The sequence below is a fragment of the Salvelinus alpinus genome, chromosome 18 (genome assembly GCF_045679555.1).
Source record: "Salvelinus alpinus chromosome 18, SLU_Salpinus.1, whole genome shotgun sequence".
Classification (NCBI taxonomy): domain Eukaryota; kingdom Metazoa; phylum Chordata; class Actinopteri; order Salmoniformes; family Salmonidae; genus Salvelinus; species Salvelinus alpinus.
Genome location: NC_092103.1, coordinates 5,284,309 through 5,307,978, shown reverse-complemented (window position 1 = coordinate 5,307,978; position 23,670 = coordinate 5,284,309). Strand labels below are relative to the sequence as shown.

General features: G+C 43.6%; 1 protein-coding gene across 6 annotated transcripts in view; it reads right to left on the bottom strand.

Annotated features, from left to right (window-relative positions):
• The window catches only part of LOC139543579 (CBP80/20-dependent translation initiation factor-like), a 135,294-nt gene that overhangs the window by 95,860 nt on the left and 15,764 nt on the right, over window positions 1–23,670 (bottom strand). For 2 of the 6 annotated variants that reach the window (XM_071349788.1, XM_071349793.1), the window contains exons 3-8: window positions 21,861–21,932; window positions 15,997–16,125; window positions 8,779–8,852; window positions 6,623–6,727; window positions 6,392–6,484; window positions 5,990–6,065 (exon numbers count right to left, since the gene is read on the bottom strand). In XM_071349788.1, the coding sequence (XP_071205889.1) occupies window positions 5,990–6,065; window positions 6,392–6,484; window positions 6,623–6,727; window positions 8,779–8,852; window positions 15,997–16,125; window positions 21,861–21,932 (549 nt within the window). The remainder of the gene's footprint in view (window positions 1–5,989; window positions 6,066–6,391; window positions 6,485–6,622; window positions 6,728–8,778; window positions 8,853–15,996; window positions 16,126–21,860; window positions 21,933–23,670) is intronic. The other 4 variants (XM_071349789.1, XM_071349791.1, XM_071349792.1 and 1 more) reach the window with 4 other exon arrangements.

Genomic DNA, 23,670 nt, shown 5'->3' with positions numbered 1-23,670 from the left:
AATACATTGTGTGTGTGTGTCTGTATACACATCTCCTCCAGAGCATGTTCCCTGATCCCTAAAAACAGTTCTTCTGTGGTCGGTCACTGGGAGAAGAGCGAGCTCTCTGCTCTCCTCTCTGACTGACAATGGCAGGAAAAGGGAGTAGGACGGGGCTGCTCGCCGCACTGACCTCCACATTGTTCCACTGTGGACGTGAAGGAGGGAGAAGGAGGACGACAAGAATGGAGGAGGGAGCAGACCCAGGCTGGCCTGTGTTACATACCGGCCCCAGTTAGAGTCATGAGGGCTAGCTGGCTGGCTGGCTGCACCGAAGACTCCTGCTCCGGTGCACGTAGACCGGGGGGGCCAGCCAGTCTGAGGAGACGTCTTTGGTCTGGCCCTCTGGTCGCTTTGTTCAGCAGGAAGGAACCAGAGCGGACGGAGCCGATGTGTCCTCAGTAACTCTGTGGTCCCTGCTCGGGCACCACCGGTCAGCCCGCCAGGCCCCTACTGACTGGCTCGGTACCAAAGCACCACCAGAAAGAGAATGTGCAGGAGGGTAAGCCTCAGCCTGGGGCCAGATTAGTTTGTGTTGATCTTGTCAACTCCTATGGTCATTGACATGACAATGACCATAGGAAGTGGCAAAACAGAAAAAAAGTGATCTGGGATAAGGTTATCAGTCTTCCTCCCTCCTGGGAAAACAACCAGCCCCACTGAGACTGAGGCAGAAGACAGGGGAGAAAAACTACAGTTGATCTACTATAAGCTCCCACTGCACCTCAGTGCAAGACTGTAGTCCCTGGTTCGAATCCAGGCTGTATCACATCCGGCCGTGATTGGGAGTCCCATAGGGCGGCGCACAATTGGTCCAGTGTCGTCCAGTTCTGGCCGGGGTAGGCCGTCATTGTAAATAGGAATTTGTTCTTAAAATGACTTGCCTAGTTAAATAAAAAGTTAAATAAAAACATAAAAATCACCCTGATGTTGACCAACATTAGTTTAGTCTTCATCAGGGGTCAGCCAATCTCCATCAGGCTTCGGTTGATAAGACCATTGAGAGTTAATGAGAACAAATGGAGCGACGGACAGGAGCGCACACCGGACATAAGCACGCTTCCACGCAAGTACACGGAAACAGACGAGCCGGCTCTCATGTCAACGCAAAAACAGAGCCCTTTAAGCCACAGGAAAAGAGAGAACATGAGCAAATGCGAGTAACACCCATTGAAATCAAAATGGTGCCGGAGGACTTCTGCACACAAGTCGCAGTCGCACAAACAAGCAGGGTTCACACACTTTGACAAATTCCCATGACCAATAATTTGTTGCGTCTATGCATACATGAAAAAGTAAGCATAAATGTGGTCTCTGATCCCACTTATCATCTCCTGGCGTTGCTCCCTTCAGCAAGTCACTTAACCACCCACAAAGTTGAACAGCAGCATTGTTAGGCTACCGTACAAAACACATGGTCAAACACAGCTAACAGCTAATTGGTGTGCAGTGCAGGCTTTTGATCCAGCCCTGCTCAAACACACCCGAGTCAGCTTATCAAGGTCCTGCTGAGCAGATGATTTTTTAGAACGTGGTGCGTTATAGCACGGCTGGAACAAAAGCCTGCACATCCAGTCGCTCTCCTGGGGGATGGTTGCCCACCCTTATATAAAATATTGCAATAAAACACTGTCTTCTTAAAATAATTCCCTCTTTCAATGAATTGGACAGCATGGGAGTTGTTTGTCAATTAGGCTATTCTAAAAATATTTATTTAACATTGTCAGAATAACATGGCTACTGTTGAATAGAGGGGAACCCCAGCTTTGTATTTCTCATCTCCTAATATTCCGTGCTTGAGACATTGTTTTACAACCGAAACATGTCCCGTTCATCTTTTGCACGTTGGCCATTTGAGGTTATTAAGGAAAGCCAGCGGAAAGTTTTTAGGACATAGCGATGACGTTAACACATGCTAATAATAGATAAATAGTCAGAGCGAAATAACTAGCAAGGGAACAAACAATCTAGTTAAGAGTCTGTTGTCTAGAATTATTTTATAGGCTACCTGCTGCTGCAATGTCTCCCTTGCTCTCCGTCACCAACTGCCCATTCACATTGGCACACATACTCTATGCAGGTGATGCACATACAGTACACACGGAGACATGCCTATGACGGGTCATTCTGATCATGGCTGATATGTAGATTTTTACACGATTGACACATTATTTAAAAAGTCTCCCTAAATTAATTACATGAACCGATTTTAAACATATTTCCATGACTTTTCTGATTGTATTATTTTTTTCGAGGCCTGGAATACACTATTTCCAAATGGCCATGATTTTTCTAGGACTTATGATCGTACGAACCCTGAACAGGGCAACTAGATGTTGTTAGGGTACTAAAAAAAAAGTACATATTTACAGACACAATTATCTGTCCTACCCAGTACCACACACACACACACACACACACACACGGTTTAATTTCACAGACAGCCCAATGTATGAAAACACATCACACCAAATTCAGTTGTGTGGATGGGTTGTGTTGTTGACATGCATGCTCAGAATGCCCCAGAGCACACAGACGTATAGGCCTGTCACAATAACACATCTCCTGTTGACATCAGCCGCCAAATGCACATATAGTTGTGTATGTCACAACAGCACGTCTTCGGTTGACATCATCTGCCCAATGACTGAGCTGTCCGTCCGTCTGTCTGTCACTATAAACTATGGGAACATGAGAGGGGTCCCTGCCATGCCCTGCTCTTAAAGCTGACCTGATGTAAACCATCTCTGCTAGGGTAAGGGTGGGTGGGACCACATGACACACACCCACTCCCAGTGTAAACTATGTCAGGAGCGGGAATGAGGAGCGGGAACGGGCTTGACTCATCTTTAATGAAGCGCGTCTCACTCCAGCACCAGGGATTTATCCTGAAAGAATCTAACATGTCTACACTGTCATCGTAACACAGGCGCTAGGGTCGGGAGGGGTGAGTGTGTGGAGCAATCAGCTGCATTCCAGGGAAGCTAGCAGGGCTCCCGAGGGACATGTCTTGCAGAGATGTTCTCCCTCTCGGAAGTGACTGAGGAAGTGGTGGAGGAGAGGGGGGTTGTGGGTTTCGTAGTCTTGGCCCAGACTACCCCCTAGAGTCTAAAGGGTGAAGACTGTGGAAGTGGCAGGTCACTGTTGACTAACTGGTCTAGTCAGTATTACATTAACACACAGAGTTCTGTCTGCACACAGCGTCCCTGTTCCCCATTGCATTGCACTCAGGGCCAGGTTCAGACATTAGGCCTACATCAGGGTTGTGTTCAGTAGGGCACGCTGTAGCAAAAAACATTTTGCAACAGACCAAAATCTGTGTTGTTATTGGATGATTTCAGGTAGTACCTCACTGTTCCAAAACATTTAACAGTGTATCCCTACTGAACACGGCCCAAAGCTGCACATACGACGAGCCCTACTCCTATTCACGATTCTGATTCGCAGGATGTACACACGTTCTAGCCACACACACAAACGTGACACTGACTGCCCTTCACCATCAGGGAGACAGAGTGGAACAAACATACAGTAAGCTTCCTTCCTACGCCAGCCGCACGCCAGTCTCCTTCCAAAACATTCGATGTGTCGCTTTACAGCCATTCTGATTTAGACTTGTGTGTTTTGGATCATCGTCTTACTGCGTGGCCCAGCTGCGCTTCAGCTTCCACCACCATGCTTGACCGTTGGTGTGAGGTTCTTACTGTGGAATGCACCGTTTGGGTTTCTCGCCAGAAATAACAGCACCCATATTGTCCAAAAAAAGTCAACTCTAGTTTGCCAAAACTAGCACCTGGATGATCGTCAAGACTCCTGGAAGAATGTTCAGGCAAGTCAAAAGTGGAACTTCTTGGACGACATGGGGGTCCCGTTATTCCTGCCCGAAAACCAAACACTACATTCCACATTTCGAACGTCATAGCAACAGTCAAGCGCGGTGGTGGTATTGTGAGGGTTTGGGGAAGCTTTGCGGCCTGGACGACTTGCCATCAAAGAAACCATGAATTCTGCTCTGCATGAGATCATTCTAAAGGGGAATGTCAGGCCATCCGTCCGTAAGCTGAAGCGCAGCTGGGTCATGCAGCAAGACTATGATCCAAAACACATGAAAGTACATCAGAATGACTGAAAAGAGGCACATTTAAAGTTTTGGAATGGCCTAGTCAATGTCCAGACCTAAACCCGATTGAGATGTGACAGGACCTGAGACGAGCAGTTCATGCTCGAAAACCCACAAATGTCAGGTAAAGCAGTTCTGCATGGAAGATTGGGCCAAAATTCTTCCATACAGGAAGTGTTCAGTTGCAGGCATTACAGCTAAAGGTGGTACAACCAGTTATTGAGTGTAAGGGGGCAATTACTTGTTCACACAGGGGCATTTGATGTTGCATAACTTTGTTAATAAAATAAAAATCTAAATGTTCACTCAGGTTCCCTTTATCTAATATTAGGTTTTGATTGAACAAAAACATGCAGAGAAAAACAGAAAAGGTGGAAATATATTTTCACGGCATTGCACACACAGAGCTCCAGTCAATCACAGAGGCTTAGCGGCCTGGCGTGGTCTGCTGCTATATTTAGTCAGGTTATCAGTGAGGTAAACCCAGGGACTGACTGGCTGGTCCTGGTCATAGGATCCTAGCAGGGGACAATAAAGAGCTATGTGGCTGTGTTACTAAGACCAACAGAGGGCAATTGGCATCAGACCCACTGAATGTCACTATTGACAAACACTGTGAAGAAAACAGGACTGGCATTGCCAGGTCTCATGATAAATAGTATCAGGCACTGCAGAGTAGACGAAGCATGATCATAAAACACTAATATTCAGTCATCTTGAGGAGGTACTGTCTTTGGTCTATTTTCTACTTTCTTGGCTATGATTTGAGTTTTACTTTCAGGGTCATCTGCATCCTTGCAGTCACAGTTCCTTCCCTTACGTTGTTGTGGGGCGTCTGTGTATTTTAGAATGCAGTCAGGCAAAGGAGACGGTGGTCACAATGAAACGATAACAATAGCCTGGAGACTGGCTTGGCCTGGCGTGGGATGGCGTCATGGCTGGCTGGCTGGCAGGGCTGTGACGTGGGGTGGGGGGGGGGGGGGGGATGTGTGTGTGTCTCCTGCCCTGTCCTCATGACCCTCCAGTGCCCCTGTGCCAACATCCTGCCCGTCAGCAGACCACTGCAGAGCAGATAAACCCGACTGGCACACAGTGATGCAGTACTGTAGACATGCAAGACCCAACCTAGTTGTATCTGTATCCTATTCCTGCCAGCAATAATTGCCCCTTGGGATGATTCAAGTTGACTGAATTGCATTGTTTTACAGTTATCTTGGCTACAGAGCTAAAGAAAGTTACACCCCCATCTTGGTCGTAGGCATGTGTTCTATTTAGGGTTTTCAAGCGTTAGTAAGATAGATACAGAGATCCAGCAAAGGTTAAGTCTCATCAGCACTACAGTGCTTTGTGATGAGGATGGATGGAACTTACCTTGAAACTACCACAGGGTGGCAGTAAAGGGACACCATTTCACCACTAGTAGTCAGTCCACTCACACAAGAACACTCAATACCTTTCTTTCACTCAAGTACGGTTGTTCAATCTTCTAACCATCAGGTGGAGCTCCCTACCAACAAGTAAGTTTATGGTCTTGATAGAAAGCAGAAAGAGGATTTTTATTTATTTATACAATTTTGAACCTTTATTTAACTAGGCAAGTCAGTTAAGAACAAATGCTTATTACAATGACGGCCAACTGGGGAGCAGTGAGTTAACTGACTTTTTTTTTTTTTTTTTACTTTGTCAGCTCGGGGATTCGATCCAGCAACCTTTCGGTTACTGGCCCAACGCTCTAACCACTAGGCTACCTGCTGCCCCTATAGAGGACAGAGATACAGATAGAAGACTTGATCTACAGAAGAGGAGAGAGATAGAAGATTGGTAACTTACGGTGAGGCCTGGCAGGAACTGCTCCAGGTCGTTCAAGTTGATCCCATCGTCACACTCAAACTTGCCTTTCATCATCCTGAAAGACAGAAACAGACACACAGATGGAGACAGGATGAACAGGTGTGGTAGATTGGGCTCTGATAGGGACTTCCTTATACAGTGGGCTGTGGCTCATTCTCAATTCATCTTTCCTCACATCCCCTTTCCTCGCCTCCTTCTCAAAAGTCATTGAAGAAGGTTTGAGGTGGCGGGACCCTTGGACCTTCTCCAATATGGTCGAGAAGGATGTGAGGATAGGTTGTGAGGAATCGTGGAAAGACTCATTGAGATTGAGCCTACGCCCAGTACTGAGGCTGAGAGAACTGGGGCAGGAAGAGTCTAGCAGAGGCTACAGACACCTACAGTTCTAAGTAGTAATGGAATGGACCAGCATCATCATTGTCATGTTTATCCCATGGAAGAGGATCAATGGGAGGGATGTATGGGCTTTCAGATCTGCAAAAAGGAAACATTGAAGGGTTAGGGCCAAGGGAAAATGGTAGCGAGTGAATTAGGAGTGACCATGTTCCTCTACGTTCAAGTCAAGGAGACTTTTTTATTTTATTTTTTAATTGAGGCTGAAGATGCACTGACCCCTCTCTGTCGATGTGTGTAAGGTGCTTTGGTGTTCCCCGGAAGGGTTTCCTGTGGAACTGGCTGAAGTCCAGCTTCTCAGGCTGGAGGTCCCACGTTGCCCCCCTACAAAAACAACACAACATAGGTGAGGAAGATGACACGACAGTTAATACACTCAGGCTGGACGCCCAACTACAACACGGGACAGGACGAGGTCTGTTAATAGCAGGAAAGACATCCACTATTCTTAGAGCATAAACTGTGAAGTCTCCATTTCCTTTCTACAAGACCATCACTAACTCCATCTACTCTACCATCTGCCCACTTCTCTAAGGCCCCAAAACAAGACATGGGATCATCCATTTAAAATCACCCCTGATGCCAAGCTGGCCCCTAATGATGCCTATAGGCAGCCTAACTACTTTAAATGACCCCCCTGATGATGCCCGGCTAATCGCTCCTTTAAAACTCTGTCAGACGACGTTACCATATGTTTCACAGTGTGCCGATTAAAACGTAAATCACAAAATTGAAAGAGTGGCAGTTTTAATCCAGCCATTACATGAATCTATCATGAATCGGATACAGAATATAAAAACTTGTTGGTAAGCAAATACAGTCCCTGGTCACGGAAAAGGGGAGGGTTCTGACTGATCCAATTACAGCTTTGTCGTAGTAACAGGGCGGGCTTCCACTGTGTATGCGTGGCTTCCTTCCTTCTATGCCAACGTGATTTAACAACCTCTGAGGAAAAGTTAACATGGCATTACCATGCAGCCGTCGCCACGGCAGCCTCCCGCTACACTGGCGACACCCAACACCCGCCCCCACTATGTCATCATCACATAACACCGCTCCTCTTTTCATTCAACACACCTACCTAGCTAACGAGTCACACGAGAGATTCAAGCCTTTGTGTTTTTCAGTGCTGGTTCGGCTTCTTCTTTTTTTAAACCCCCCCCCCCCAAAAAAAACGCTGGTCACCTCATCCCAGAAGAGTTTGTTTTGTATACGTGTTCATCTTTGAAGCATGTACTTGTGATTACAGAGTGAGTCTACCCCTCTGGAAGGCATCACAAACAGGCCAAGAGCTGAATCTCAGGCTGCATCCTAAATGGTACCATATTGCCTACATAGAGCCAAACGTTTGACCAGGGCCAATAGGGCTCTGGTCAAAAGCAGTGCACTGTACAGATAACATGATTCCATTTTGGGTGCATACTCAGAAAGGTGACATTGTCGTCATGTCTCCAGTAAGTAGAGAAACTCGGCTAATTGAACTTGTAGCAAAAGAAAACTCAGGGATTCATAACAAAACAAATGCTGATATGAATAGTGAAATCAGAACAGACCACATTTTCCCCCCGTTTAAGCTGTTAGGGGGCAGAAATCATCAATTGAAAAAGAGCTTGCTGATGCTGAAAGGTGTGGCTGTAAATGTATTTCATTTAGCCTGAGGCTAAGCCGCTGCTAATGTAGTTATTTTGTTGGAACAGTCTGGCCCCTGTGGTTGTTTTTTCTGACAACACCAAAGCAGGTACTGTTTTCCTAGCATCAGCTTGTCTGGTCTGGAGAGGGTAGCCACCACTATGAGGACAAGAGACTGTGTACAGTTTCAAAAGCTGAAGACACCGACCCACTCTCCTGTCGACTCATCCTGAAGTTAATTCCGCTGCTCTATCAATCAGCCTATACATCCATTCCGAAACTGCCATCCCAGAAGTCATTTGTGCCAATGTCAAAATGAGGGGGTTATAAAACAAACTATTCAGCGATTGGATAGTCTCCAACCAATCAGAGTATCAAAGCCAATGACTTGATTAGTGGAGGCCTGCTCTTGCCCAACCCATCAGAACGTGTTTGCATTCTACAAGACGTCGGGGAGGAATGCAAATCCACCCTCGGTGAGCGTGGTGTTTGGCGGGAGCGATGTGGATGTGTCGTCAGGCTAACCTGGACTACCCATCCAACCACCCATAAAGACAATGAAGCCTATGAATGTTAACAGACTACAAGCTATACATCTGTAGAAGCTTGTAATACTGCATATTTTTCACTATCCATTGATGGGTAGGAAACGTGTTGGTCAATACAGGACATACCCATGAGTCCATGGTGTTAATGTGGTGTGTGTGGTGGTGAGTAATGACTGAGTAAATAGTTACATGACGTACCCATGAGAGTCCATGGTGTTAGCAGCCCAGATGTCAGTACCCAGGATGTCAAAGGACCCTTCTCTGTTCCCGTTCTGAAAGACAACACGTTACAACAGTTTATTATCTATACATCACTTGACAGAACACGTCTACTACTGCAGCTAATATTGATCAAAAAGAGGCATCTTGGTGTCCATTATCACAGTGCTAATACTTAACTTGAATACTAACAGTCATTGACATTGATGTAGGTGACGCTCGTTAAAGGGTGTATAATGAGACATTTTAAACAGGGCAAACTGTTGCAAATCAACCCCGACAACCACCCAGTAGCCTATTCACAACCGAGAATAATCTCATTTCACCAAATTTAAAAAAAGAAAACTACTTCATGTGTAATTTGCAGAGATCCTGAAAAACAGTTGTCAATTGCTTTGCGACATCACTGGGGGGGGGAACCACTCACTACACGGGTGGCATAGGAATCAATGCGTTGCACTGCAAACACTGTGCGCACGTTCAGCATTTCACATCATGTAGCTATTCTATGGAGTTATTTAGCAACAAAATGTTTCCGACAATAGCCCAGTAGTCAAACTACATGTCACAGATAATTCACAGAAGTCCATGTTGATCGAGCGATAAATAGATGACGAGGTGATTTGCAAGGTAGATAGATAGGCCTATTCATCACGGCAACGTGCCGATCATAGCGTCTGTAACGTCATCATAACAACACAGTCATTTTGTAATGTCAAATATGAGACGCAGGGGTCAAAGGTCTTTTCATTCGACAAAACAACCCCTGTTAACTGTCCGACGCCACGCCTATCAAGGGGAGTAGTCCACACACACGTCCAAAAGGCTACTGACTGGGAGGGTAGTCATTAGGTCTGAATGTTAGCTGCCACGGTTTCATCTTAGAAAACACGCCATGGTCTCTGCCTAGAAAACTCCACGGACAAGCCCACTATTCAAGCAATTATTGGAGGGACAGGACAGCGCACGAGAGAGAGAGATGAGTTGGCAGCCCAACATTTCAAAACGTAGGCTACTTCTAATAAAAGTTAACAAAGCACTCACTAGTCTAGCTAGCTAGCTACTTTTATGAGTAGCTAGATGCAGATATATTGATTACAGAAACTGTGCAAAGCTGGTGGACATGGAAATCAAACGCGCCATTCTCATCATTGATGTGCCAGGCGCCACTTGTAATAGACTTGAGCGCCCTCATCTCCACATTACAGCTACAGCCAACTTTCAACTATTCCTAAGCGACTGTAGCTACTACTAGACTACTCTATTGGGGTCGCAGTATTGACAACAGAAATGCGGCAGTCATTTGAATAAATCTATGAAGTAGTTCAAGAAGAGGTAGGCTACCTTTGGCTGGCTGTCATGTTCCAGTAAGCCAAAATTAGTCTGATGAATTTTTCAACTGTGATAATTATCCAACAAAGTAGTTAAGGGTTATGGCCACAAAATTAGATCGCGACTGTACAGGCATGCGCGTTGCATGATCCATGTTGCAAATGTGAAGCGCAAGCCATTGATCATATAGGCCTGTCACATATCTGGATGCTCATAATAGATGTATTTATATGTATAAAATCAGATATCTATATGAATGAATAGGCAGGTCCATCTTAATTCTGGTATTAGGCAATGGCCTATCGATTTCGAACAAAAATATTCATCCTTTTCCAGGTTACATCCATGGCCACTGCTATAGTAATATGCTGCAGTTGATTGACTGGTTCCTTGAGTGTTGTCAAAGTCCATTACTTCAGAACGTTGAAAAGTACTTTGCAAACTGTTGGTTTAAATTTCATATTAGGGATGAAATGTTAATATACTCAACAAAAATATAAAATGCAACAAGCAAAGTGTTGGTCCCATGTTTCATGAGCTAAAATAAAAGATCCCAGAAATGTTCCATACGCACAAAAACCTTATTTGTCTCAAGTTTTGGGCAAACATTTGTTTACATCTCTGTAAGTGAGCATTTCTCCTTTGCTAAAATAATCCATCCACCTGACAGGTGTGGCAAATCAAGAAGCTGTTTAAACAGCATGCTCATTACACAGGTGCACCTTGTGCTGGGGACAATAAGGCCACTAAAATGTGCAGTTGTGTCACTCAACACATGTTAAGTTGAGGGAGTGTGCAATTGGCATGCTGACTACCAGAGAATTTAACTTCTTGTGAATAGGGGGGCGCTGTTTTCACTTTGGAAAAAATCGTGCCAAAATTAAACGGCCTCGTACTCTGTTCTAGATCATACAATATGCATATTATTATTACTATTGGATAGAAAACTCAGAAGTTTCTAAAACTGTTTGAATTATATCTGTGAGTAAAACAGAACTCATTTGGCAGCAAACTTCCATACAGGAAGTGAAAAATCTGAAAACGAGGCTCTGTGTCAGGGCTTGCCTATTCAATTGGCTTTTATTTATCGATATGTATGCACTTCATACGCCTTCCACTAGATGTCAACAGGCAGTAGAAGGTTGAATGGGGTGTCTAGCTTCATGTGAGGCAGAATAAGAGCTTTTGGAGTGGCAGGTCCGGTATTTTGTCAGTTTTCGACGGCGCGCGCGGGAACTCGCCATTGTCTTCTGAAAAGCGTTCGGTATACACGGCGAATTGCTCTGGCTCTGATTTTATTTGATACATATGAGAAAAACATCATAAAGTAGGATTTTTCAACCGAGTTTGATCAGTTTATTCAACGTTTATTGGGACTTTTGGAATTTTTCGTTCCAGGCGCAAACATTTCTTGAACACGTGAGCTCCACATGGCTAGCCAAAGTTCATAATTCGACAGAAGAAATGGACATTCTAAAACCAAACAACGATTTATTCTGGAAATAGGACTCCTTGCACAACATTCTGATGGAAGCTCAAGAAAGGTAAGAGAATATTTATGATGTTATTTCGTATTTTTGTGGTAAATGTTGGCTACAAAAAGGCGGAGAATATGTGAGCGCTGTCTCACAATACTGCATGCTGTATGTTCTACTAAAGTTATTTTAAAAAATCTAACACAGCGGTTGCATTAAGAACCAGTGTATCTTTCATTTGCTGTACAACATGTATTTTTTAGTAAAGTTTATGATGAGTTCTTTGATTAGATGACTGTCCAAAATATCTCCGGAGATTTTGGTGAATTGTTGCTACGTATTCACAATGTATAACCACGATTTGCAGCTCTAAATATGCACATTTTCGAACAAAACATAAATATATTGTATAACATGTTATAAGACTGTCATCTGATGAAGTTGTCCAAAGGTTAGTGATTAATTTTATATCTATTGCTGGTTTTTGCGAAAGCTATGTTTGCGGTGGATAAATGGCGTTGTGTGTTTGGCTATTGTGATGAGCTAATATAATTCTATATTGTGTTTTCGCTGTAAAACACTTTAAAAAAAATCGGAAATATTGGCTGGATTCACAAGATGTTTATCTTTCATTTGCGGTACACCATGTATTTTTCATAAAGGTTTTATGATGAGTATTTATGCATTTCACGTTGCTCTCTGTAATTATTCTGGCTGCTTTGGTGCTATTTGTGATGGTGGCTGCAATGTAAAACCAGGATTTGTAGCTATAAATATGCACATTTTCGAACAAAACATAAATGTATTGTATAACATGATGTTATAAGACTGTCATCTGATGAAGTTGTTCAAGGTTAGTGATTAATTTTATCTCTATTTGTGGGTTTTGTGAAAGCTACCTATGCGGTGGAAACATGGTGAAAATATGCCGTTGTGTGTTTGGCTATTGTGGTTAGCTAATATAAATACATAGTGTTTTCGCTGTAAAACATTTGAAAAATCGGAAATGATGGCTGGATTCACAAGATGTTTATCTTTCATTTGCTGTATTGGACTTGTAATTTCATGAAAATTATATTATATGATATCCCTGTCCCGTTAGGCTAGGCTATGCTAGTCTGCTTTTTTGATGAGGATGCTCCCGGATCCGGGATGGGTATCACTGAAAGGTTAATGTTCATTTCTTCAACGTCGTTTTAGAGAATTTGGCAGTACGTCCAACACGCCTCACAAAGGCAGACCACGTGCCACCACGCCAGCTCAGGACCTCCACATCCGACTTCTTCACCTGCAGGGGGTTGTAGAGTGCTGAAGAGTATATCTGTCTGTAATAAAGCCTTTTTGTGGGGGGAAAACTAATTCTGATTGGCTGGGCTGGCCAGTCATGTGAAATCCACAGATTAGGGCCTAATGAATTTATTTTGATTGAATTATTTCCTTCTACGAACAGTAACTCAGGAAAATCTTTGAAATTGTTGCATGTTAATTAAGTTTATATTTTTGTTCAGTATATCGTGCATTCGGGAAAGTATTCAGACCCCTTGACTTTTTCCACATTTTGTTATTCTAAAATTGTATTTCTCAATCTACACACAATACCCCATAATGACAAAGTAAAAAACAGGTTTTTAAATTTTTGGGCAGATTTATTAAAAATAGAAAACAGAAATACTTTATTTGCATAAGATTTCATACCCTTTGCTATGAGACTCGAAATTGAGCTCAGGTGCATCCTGTTTCAATTGATCCTCCTTGAGATTTTTCTACAACTTGATTGGAGCCCACTTGTGGTAAAGTCAATTGATTGGACATGATTTGGAAAGGCACACACCTGTCTATATAAAAAGGTCCCACAGTTGACAGTGCATGTCAGAGCAAAACCAAGCCATGAGGTCCGTAGAGAAATTGTCCGTAGAGCTCCGAGACAGGATTGTGTCGAGGCACTGATCTGCGGAAGGGTACCAAAACATTTCTGCAGCATTGAAGGTCCCCAAGAACACATTGGCCTCAATCATTCTTAAATGGAAGAAATTTGGAACCGCCAAGACTCTTCCTAGAGCTGGCCGACCTGGCCAAACTGAGCAATTGGGGGAGAAGGGCCTTGATCAGGGAGGTGACCAAGAACCCAATGGTCACTCTGACAGAGCTCTTCTGTGGAGATAGGAGAACCTTCCAGAAGGACAACCATCTCTGCAGCACCACCAATCAGGCCTTTATGTTAGAGTGGCCAGACGAAAGCCATTCCTCAGAAAAAGGCACGACAGCCCACTTGGAGTTTGCCAAAAGGCACCTAAAGATTCTCAGACCATGAAAGACAAGATTCTCTGGTCTGATGAAACCAAGATTGAACTCTTTGGCCTGAATGCCAAGTGTCACGTCTGGAGAAATCCTGGCACCATCCCTATGGTGAAGCATGGTGGTGGCAGCATCATGCTGTGGGAATGTTTTTTCAGCGGCAGGGACAGGGAGACTAGTCAGGATCGAGGGAAAGATGAACGGAGCAAAGTACAGAGAGATCCTTGATGAAAACATGCTCCAGAGCGCTCAGGACCTCAGACTGGGGCGAAGGTTCACCTTCCAATAGGACAACGACCCTAAGCAGAGCCAAGACAACGCAGGAGTCTCTGAATGTCGTTGAGTGGCCCACCCAGAGCCCGGGCTTGAACCCGATCTAACATCTCTGGAGAGACCTGAAAATAGCTGTGCAGCGACGCTCCCCATCCAACCCGACAGAGCGGAATGGGAGAAACTCCCCAGATACAGGTGTGCCAAGCTTGTAGCGTCATACCCAAGACTCAAGGCTGTAATCGCTGCTAAAGGTGCTTCAACAAAGTACTGAGTAAAAGATGTGAATACTTATGTAAATGTGATAGTGTTTTTTTAATATATATTTTTCGCAACATTTTCTAATAATCTGTTTTTGCTTTGTCATTAAGGAGTATTGTGTGTAGATTGATGAGGGGGGGAAAACGATTTCATCAATTTTAGAATAAGACTAACGTAACAAAATGTGGAAAAGGTCAAGGGGTCTCATATAGAATGACAAATAATACTACGGTGCCTGGTGAAGTGTTTCCTTCTCCATGACCCCTTGTTTCATATACATCCTTTAAAGTACCATTCAGTGGAAAGATGATCATCCCATCACAACAGATATGAGGGACTTTTTTTTCTATACAAAACGTGTTTTTTTCCCACATTTACTTTGCAGTTAACATTAAAGGACCTCTGGTCTAAACAAAGATCCCAATGCCCCAGGGCAGTGATTGGGGACACTGCTCTGTGTAGGGTGCCGTCTTTCGGATGGGACGTTAAACGGGTGTCCTGACTCTCTGAGGTCATTAAAGATCCCATGGCACTTATCGTAAGAGTAGGGGTGTTAACCCCGGTGTCCTGGCTAAATTCCCAATCTGGCCCTCAACCATCACGGTCACCTAATAATCCCCAGTTTACAATTGGCTCATTCATCCCCCTCCTCTCCCCTGTAACTATTCCCCTGGTCGTTGCTGCAAATGAGAACGTGTTCTCAGTCAACTTACCTGGTAAAATAACGGTAAAAAAAAAAATATATATAAAAAAAAAAAAATGAGAAGTTTTAGGGGAACGTTTGTTTACCCAGAAGACAGTTATCATCATCATCATCGCTAACTGGCTACATGAAGTAAATGATAGACAAACATACGCACCACACAGGCAATATTGCTGGAAATGAATTGGTAGATATTGTCTTACCTTTGGCTTTTTAAGCCAATTGTGACTAACTAGGGGTGGGATAATGTCAATGTGGATTGGATAGTAGTCGGGAGCTTGAGGTGTCTGATACGTGTGAGATTTGTTCATGACAGTTTGCGGTGGAAAACGTGAAAAATACATTCAGAATTGTTTGGCGAGCTACTCATAGGTGGGCTCCGAGCTACTGGTAGCTCACGATGGACCTGTAGGAGACCCTTGGGCTACAAGATGAACTGATGGCTAGCTAGTTGGCTAGCTAAATTGGCTAGCTAGTTACAGTAGCTAATGACAGAGCACATCAATTTGGCTAGTTAACGAGCTAACTGTCAGGGGATAAACTAGAAAGTTATTTCCAAATATTGCTCCATTTGGTAACAGATAACTTTACCAGGACGAGTTAAACGCAAATACTTGCAAATGTCAAGCTCTTTCCAAAAAAGCCTAATCTCTCAACAAGCAAGATAAATGACAAGTTGTTTGCTTAGCTAGCTACATGCCAAATAGATAGGCTACCCTCCCTCAAGTATCTGAAAATATAGGAATTGATGTTTCCTGATCATGAAAGGCACGCATTTTTTGTTGTTGCTGTAACTGATGATCGAGCTAAATGTCTGGGGACGTGGTGGTCAAATGTAAAAGCAGTAGTATGGTTAGTTACCTGTACCTTGGCTGGCCCTCCGAATTGGTTGTTCCTCCCTCTGCTACCAGACCTGGAGCCTGAACCAGGTCTAGAGCCAGAGCTGGGCCTGGACCCTGTACTGCCATTACTACTGTGATCCCACTCATCCTGCAGGGAGGGGGGGGGGGGTAGAAACAGACAGAGATAGATAGTGGGAGGAAGAGAGAGATTAAGATCAATACCATATCAAATCCTCCTTTGCAGAAAACGCAGAACATGTGATATGCAATGCTAATTGCATTGTCAATAAGACACATTTCTATTATCTATGAGGGAGGAGAGTGGAGAGTAAGGATCTGACATATTCCCAGCCACAGTTCGTGGTTAGCAGCGTGTGGGGTAATAAATTGAGATATAGACAATTACAGACCTCAGGCAGGTCTGTGTCTGCTGCTGAGTCTGAAGACCATTTACATGATGAATGTTACCATGAGCACTGAGGGAGGGAGGAAGAGAAAAAAGCGAGAGAGAGAGAGGTGTGGGTGGAGGGAGGGGCGTTGGTCACGTTGGGTAGCAAAGGGAGAAGGAGAATGCTGACAGGGCTGGTAACCCTGAGCAACCACAGCTCCCCATGGCCATTCTGACTCAGTGCTGCTAAGCACAACTGACTGCTACTGGCTGAATAAAGGTTGCAGCAGCCAGTGACTGTTTTGTCCCAATGGTCACAGTCTGGCCCCATACCCTAGTACAGGCTGGCTGCATGCATACAGGTTGACAAATAGAGCAGCCAGTCAGTACCTTGGTTCAGTGGATGGACGGACACACACCTCCTAACCCTACTACAGACTGCCTGCCCGACTGGCTGGCTGGGGTATTCCGCTAACCCCTGGTGACCCGTTCCCCCTCATTTATATCCAGTCCTTCCCTAGTGGTTTCTGTCTGTGTGTGTACATTCCTCAGAGCAGTTTAAGACAACCTCCCAGTTTCACAAAAAAAAAAAATCTCTCTCCCTGATGCACACAACCCAGACCCACAACACTGTACGCAGATACCACACAGACAGACTCAATAGGCCAGGCCAGAAAGTCATGTTCTCTGTTCATTCAATTTCATGTCATTTGATTATTTCATCAGTGCCTCACAAAGTCATTTGTCAGACGTAACGCAAGCCGCCTTATCCCACCAAATGACAGCCTAGTGCTTGGGAAAGGAAAAATATATATCAGGCGAAGATATAAAAATAATACGTCTCTCCTTTTCCTCCCGCTCCTTTTTCTTTTCCTTAGCCCACAGGAACAGCTGAGGGGGAGAAAGGCTAAAGCAGCGTCTCCCTATCGGCCCTGGTCAAAAGTAGTGCATGTATAGGGATTAGGGAGCCATTTGGGCTGCAGCCTAGGCTAAAATCAACACATCCTCACAAGGGCCTGATCAGCATCTGAATAGCTCTCTGTTTCTGGGATAGATCTGGGAGCAACATGAGTCATGACTGTGCAGACTGAGATGAAAGTGAAAACTAGGTCCTCTGTGATCCCAGAGAAAGTCAAGCGATTCAGTTACACTGCTATCCCGAAACTGCGGTCCTCAAATCTCTTCCTCAGAAACCGACACACCCCAGACACTCTAACCTCGAACCCGCAGTCTTCACCTGACTACAACCAACCCAACTGTCCACAAGACAGCCTCAAGTCACTCTGTGTGCAAACAAGGGCTTAGAAAGGGCTCCAACTGCTTAGTTCAAATGAAAGTGAAGCAAAGAAGCAGATGACTGAATCAGTGCCCAGAAGACCAGAGGGCAGGCTGCAGCAGCAGTAGCCCAGCGTCTGCGTCACTCTCTCCAGCAACACAACCACCTCACATACCTGACCATCTATCTATGCCTTTATGACCTAAGGTACAAACTATTAATACTGACCCAAAAATAAATATTTATTTCAACCTCAGGTCACCTCACCATACAGTATCAATGTATTGTTACCATACACAACCTATAGGCCCGAACTATAGAATCATTTTTACATGCACATACTAACCACGTCAGGGCATCGACTGGAACAAAATCACAACCTTAACTTACATAAACTGCGATGGCTTTGAGTAAGTATCAGGGCCTGAGGTAGCTTGTAGCTGAAACAGTATGTAGCTGAAACAGCATTCCTGGTTATGGGGAGCTCCTAAGGCAAGGGTCTCCAACCTTTCCTAGCATGAGAGCTACTTTTAAATAAACAAATAGGCACAATCTTCTCCTCTACCCCGCAATGTGTCCCCGGGCCCTTGGTGTAAAATAAATGTGTTTCTGTCAATATACCCAGTAAAATAGTGGTTCATAAACAGTATTTGGCATAGCAGGCCTCATAAAATGCTCTATTGTATTTTTCTGAATTCTGTTCTGGGTTCCCCCCCCCCAAACTCTCAATATGACACTTATTCACAGAGAAACAAGGTAAACATTTGTTTCATATAAATAAAGATTTGCACTGCAAATCCCCTTTAATTGTGCATCTAGTAAGAGGAATGTGTCAGTCTAGTGAGGTTTCTCCTGTAAGGGCCTACTGCTGCAGCACATCATGGTGAGAGTTTGCAAAACAATTGATACAAATAATGATGATATAGTTCTGTCAGGTAAGCCTATTTTGTATTTAGTTGAGAAGGTTTTTGCGGAAAAATATTTCCGTCTACCCCATTGAGCTACCCACAAGACGGTTATCCTTAGCATCGATAACTGGTTACACATGGAGTGATAAACCCACGCACCAGACAGGGGCAATATTGTGTTACTTTTGGCTTTTTAAGCCAATAGTGGCTAACCAGGGTTGGGATAATGTCAATGTGGCTTTGATTGGATGGCAGCCATAAGCTTATGAGGGTTTGCAAATTTTTTTTTTTTAAGAAATGCATGTACTTTCCTCATAGGTGGGCTAAGAGCTACTTGAAGACCCCTGCCCTACTAAGGTAAGGTGTGTGTGTGTGCCTTAGGGAGGAGGAGAACTTTACAGGCCTGTGTTAAAAGAATAGGATGAGCTGGTGTGAAATCGCCTGCCTTGGGTTTGCCTCCTCTCAAACGCATGCACGCATACTTCAAACAAATATTGTATTTTTGCTAGGTAGCGTTAGCTAGCGCTAGGCGTCTATACTTGTGCCAAAACGCCGGTATTTTATCCTATAGCTTGTTTTCCACCTTTTTAAATAGTGCGTGAACATATTTTCAGCACTTTCATTTCCATGACTGATCAAAATTCATTTTCTCATCCTCTCTCTCTCGTGTCTCTGCATCAAACATATACAGAGAAATATGTTTGGAACATCGAAACCGCAAAACAAATAGAATAGTGAGAATCGCTTTACATATCATATCGAAGAGAAAAAAAAGGGGGAAAAGAGGGCTTACCCTGGGGCAAGCAGTGGTCGGTCCTACACAATCAAACCGACACTAACACTACCACACATTAGAGGTCGACCGATTAATTTGCAGTTTTCATAACAATCAGTAATCGGCATTTTTGGACATGGATTATGGCTGATTACATTGCACTCCACGAGGTGCTAGCTAGCATTAAACTTATCATATAAAACATAATCACTAGTTAATTACACATGGTTGATGATATTACTAGTTTATCTAGCTTGTCCTGCTTTGCATATAATCGATGCGGTGCCTGTTAATTTATCATTGAATCACAGCCTACTTCGCCAAGTGGGTGATGATTTAACAAGAGCATTCGTGAAAAAAAGCGCTGTCGTTGCACCAATGTGTACCTAACCATAAACATCAATGCCCTTCTTAAAATCAATACACAAGTATATATTTTAAACCTGCATATTTTGTTAATATTGCCTGCTAACATTAATTTCTTTTAACTATGGAAATTGTGTCACTTCTCTTGCGTTCTGTGCTACAAAGTCAGGGTATAGGCAGCAGTTTGGGCCGCCTGGCTCGTTGCGAAATGTGTGAAGACCATTTCTTCCTAACAAAGACAGCCAACTTCGCCAAATGGGGGATGGTTTAACAAAATCGTATTTGCGAAAAAAGCATAACCATAAACATCAATGCCTTTCTTAAAATCAATACACAGAAGTATATATTTTTTTACCTGCATATTTAATTAAAAGAAATTCATGTTAGCAGGCAATATTAACTAGGGAAATTGTGTCACTTCTCTTGCACGCAGAGTCAGGGTATATGCAACATTTTGGGCCGCCTGGCTCATTGCGAACTAATTTGCCAGAATATTACATAATTATGACATAACATTGAAGGTTGTGCAATGTAACAGCAATATTTAGACTTATGGATGCCACCTGTTAGATAAAATATGGAACGGTTACGTATTTCACTGAAAGAATAAACGTTTTGTTTTCGAAATGACAGGTCATTAATATGGTCAAATCCAGAAACTAAGGCTCGTATTTCTGTGTGTTATTATATTATAATTAAGTCTATGATTTGATAGAGCAGTCTGACTGAGCGGTGGCAGGCAGCAGCAGGCTCGTAAGCATTCATTCAAACAGCACTTTCCTGCATTTTCCAGCAGCTCTTCGCTGTGCTTCAAGCATTGCGCTGTTTATGACTTCAAGCCTATCAACTCCCGAGATTTGGCTGGCAATACTAAAGTACCTTTTAGAACATCCAATAGTCAAAGGTATATGAAATACAAATGGTAGAGAGAGAAATAGTCCTATAATAACTACAACCTAAAACTTCTTACCTGGAAATTTTGAAGACTCATGTTAAAAAGGTACCACCAGCTTTCATATGTTCTCATGTTCTGAACAAGGAACTTAAACGTTAGCTTTTTAACATGGCACATATTACACTTTTACTTTCTTCTCCAACACTGTTTTTGCATTATTTAAACCAAATTGAACATGTTTCATTATTTATTTGAGACTAAATAGATGTTATTGATGTATTATATTAAGTTAAAATATAAGTGTTCATTGAACATTCAGTATTGTAGTAATTGTCATCATCACAAATATATATAAAAATAATAAATCGGTATCGGCGTTGAAAAATCATAAATCGGTCGACCTCTACCACACACCATTGGTTGAAACAGGAGGAGACAGAGAGAGCCAGAGACGTGCGTGTCTCCCTGCGCCCTGTGCTAGCAGACACGGGCAAATGCACTCTGCCACGTCGTCGTTGCCAACAGGCACAGACAAACACAAAGCCGGAGGCGGCACATGGGGGAAGCCCCATCCACCAGACTAGAAGAACCCTGGCTATGACGTCAGCATTCAGGAACATAACTGAACACGACCCTGTTCTCAGCTATAAAACCGGGCTACAGCCCCCGTATATTCCACCACTGACAGAACAACACCTACTGTACCATGATATCCCAGGGTAGTTAGCTATGGAAACACACTATCACCATAAAGCCCATGGAAATAGGAGGCAGATTAGTGAGAGAGTTCTCAATTTATGACCAGCCAGTCTGGATATGTTATCAGCCCAGCTGCCAGCATGCCTCGGTGGAAACTCACTTATGCCTACATTTTGCAAGTGATGAACACTTGTCTTCATCCATCCTACACTTCAGCAGAGCCTCGAACTGAGATACATCGTAGGCAAAGCTATAAATCAGAGATGAAATAAGTTGAATTCAAAATGCATCTGGTCTCTTTTAGCATGGAGCTTGCTTATTTATGACGGTTGTGTCCTAAGGGCATTTGCTATACGACCAAAGAAGTAGACACCCAATGAAACAGCAGTAATGTGCTGTATGCATGTCTGACTGGAGCCATATGTTAGCAACCTTTGCTGTCATTGAGATCTCGTTTCCCCCTAATCAATGATCGTACATGGAGGTTCAGCACAGCTGTGTGTTGTGTGTCGACCTTCAGCCAGCCAGCATTTCCTACAGAATCCAGACACATCACACACAGTCCAAAACACTCACTGGTTTGGTGGAGCCCCTCCCCCACGAGGGTGACCAACTCCCGTCTTTCTTGTCATTGCAGTCCTCTGTCCACTAGGTCAGAGGGAGAGAGAGGGGAAAAATTGGAATGACAATTACTCAACACTATTTTGTGATGATGGTGGAAAGAAAGAAGTTTACAAATCTCTCCTTCTCCACCCTCTGCCAGCTAGTCAATGTTGTCCACTAATTTTTGTTTGGCTATGCATCCCATGAGGTAAACTAGCCTGCTTTCTGTGCACGTACGAGAGCCACCAGGTTTGGGTTTTAGAGTTACAGTGCCTTCGGAAAGTATTCACACCCCTTGACTTTTTCCACAGTCACGTTACAGCCCTATTCCAACTTAATTACTAAATAAAGCAATCTACACACAATACCCTATAATGACAAAGCAAAAACAGGTTTAGAAATTTTTGCAAATGTATTAAAAATAAAAAACTGAAATATCTTATTTACATTAGTGTTCAGACCCTTTGCTATGAGACTCGAAATTGAGCTCAGGTGCATCCTTTTTCCATTGATCATCCTTGAGATGTTGCTACAACTTGATTGGAGTCAAACTGTGGTAAATGCAATTGATTGGACATGATTTGGAAAGACACACACGTCTATATAAAGTTCCACAGTTGAAAGTGCATTGTCAGAGCAAAAACCAAGCCATGAGGTCAAAGGAATTGTCCGTAGAGCTCAGAGACATGATTGTGTCGAGGCACAGATCTGGGGAAGGGTACAAAAACATTTCTGCAAAATTGAAGGTCCCCAAGAACACAGTGGCCTTCATCATTCTTAAAATGGAAGTAGTTTCGAACCACCAAGACTCTTCTCCTAGATCTGTCCGGCTGGCCAAACTCAGCAATCGGGGGAGAAGGAACTTGGTCAGGGAGGTGACCAAGAACCCGATGGTCACTCTGACAGAGTTCTAGAGTTCCTCTGTGGACATGGGAGAACCTTCCAGAAGGACAAACATCTCTGCAGCACTCCACCAAATCAGGCCTTTAGGGTAGAGTGGCCAGACGGAAGACACACCTCAGTAAAAGGCACATGACAGCCCGCTTGGAGTTTGCCAAAAGGCACCTAAAGACCCTCAGACGATGAGAAACAAGATTCTCTGGTCTGATGAAACCAAGAGTGAACTCTCAGGCCTGAATGCCAAGCATCACGTCTGCAGGAAATCTGGCACCATCACTACGGTGAAGCATGGTGGTGGAAGCATCATAACTTGGGGATGTTGTTTTGCTCTCTTCAAGGCAAAGATGAACGGAGCAAAGTACAGAGAGATCCTTGATGAAAACCTGTTCCAGAGCACTTAGGACCTCAGACTGGGGCGAAGGTTAACCTTCCAACAGGACAATGAGCCTTAGCACACAGCCAAGACAATGCAGGAGTGGCTTCGGGACAAGTCTCAGAATGTCCTTGAGCAGCCCAGCCCAAGCCCGGACTCGAACACGATCTAACATCTCTGGAGAGACCTGAAAATAGCTGTGCAGCAATACTCCAAATCCAACCTGACAGAGCTTGAGAGGATCTGCAGAGAGGAATGGGAGAAACTCCCCAAATACAGGTGTCCCAAGCTTGTAGCGTCATACATACCCAAGAAGACTCGATGCTGTAATCTCTGCCAAAGGTGCTTCAACTAAGTACTGAGTAAAGGGTCTGAATACTTACGTAAATGTGATATTTCTTTTTATATATATATATATATATATATATAAATAAATAAATAAATGTGCAAAATTTCAAAAAACATGTTTTGCTTTGTCATTATGGTGTATTGTGTGTAGATTGATTAAGG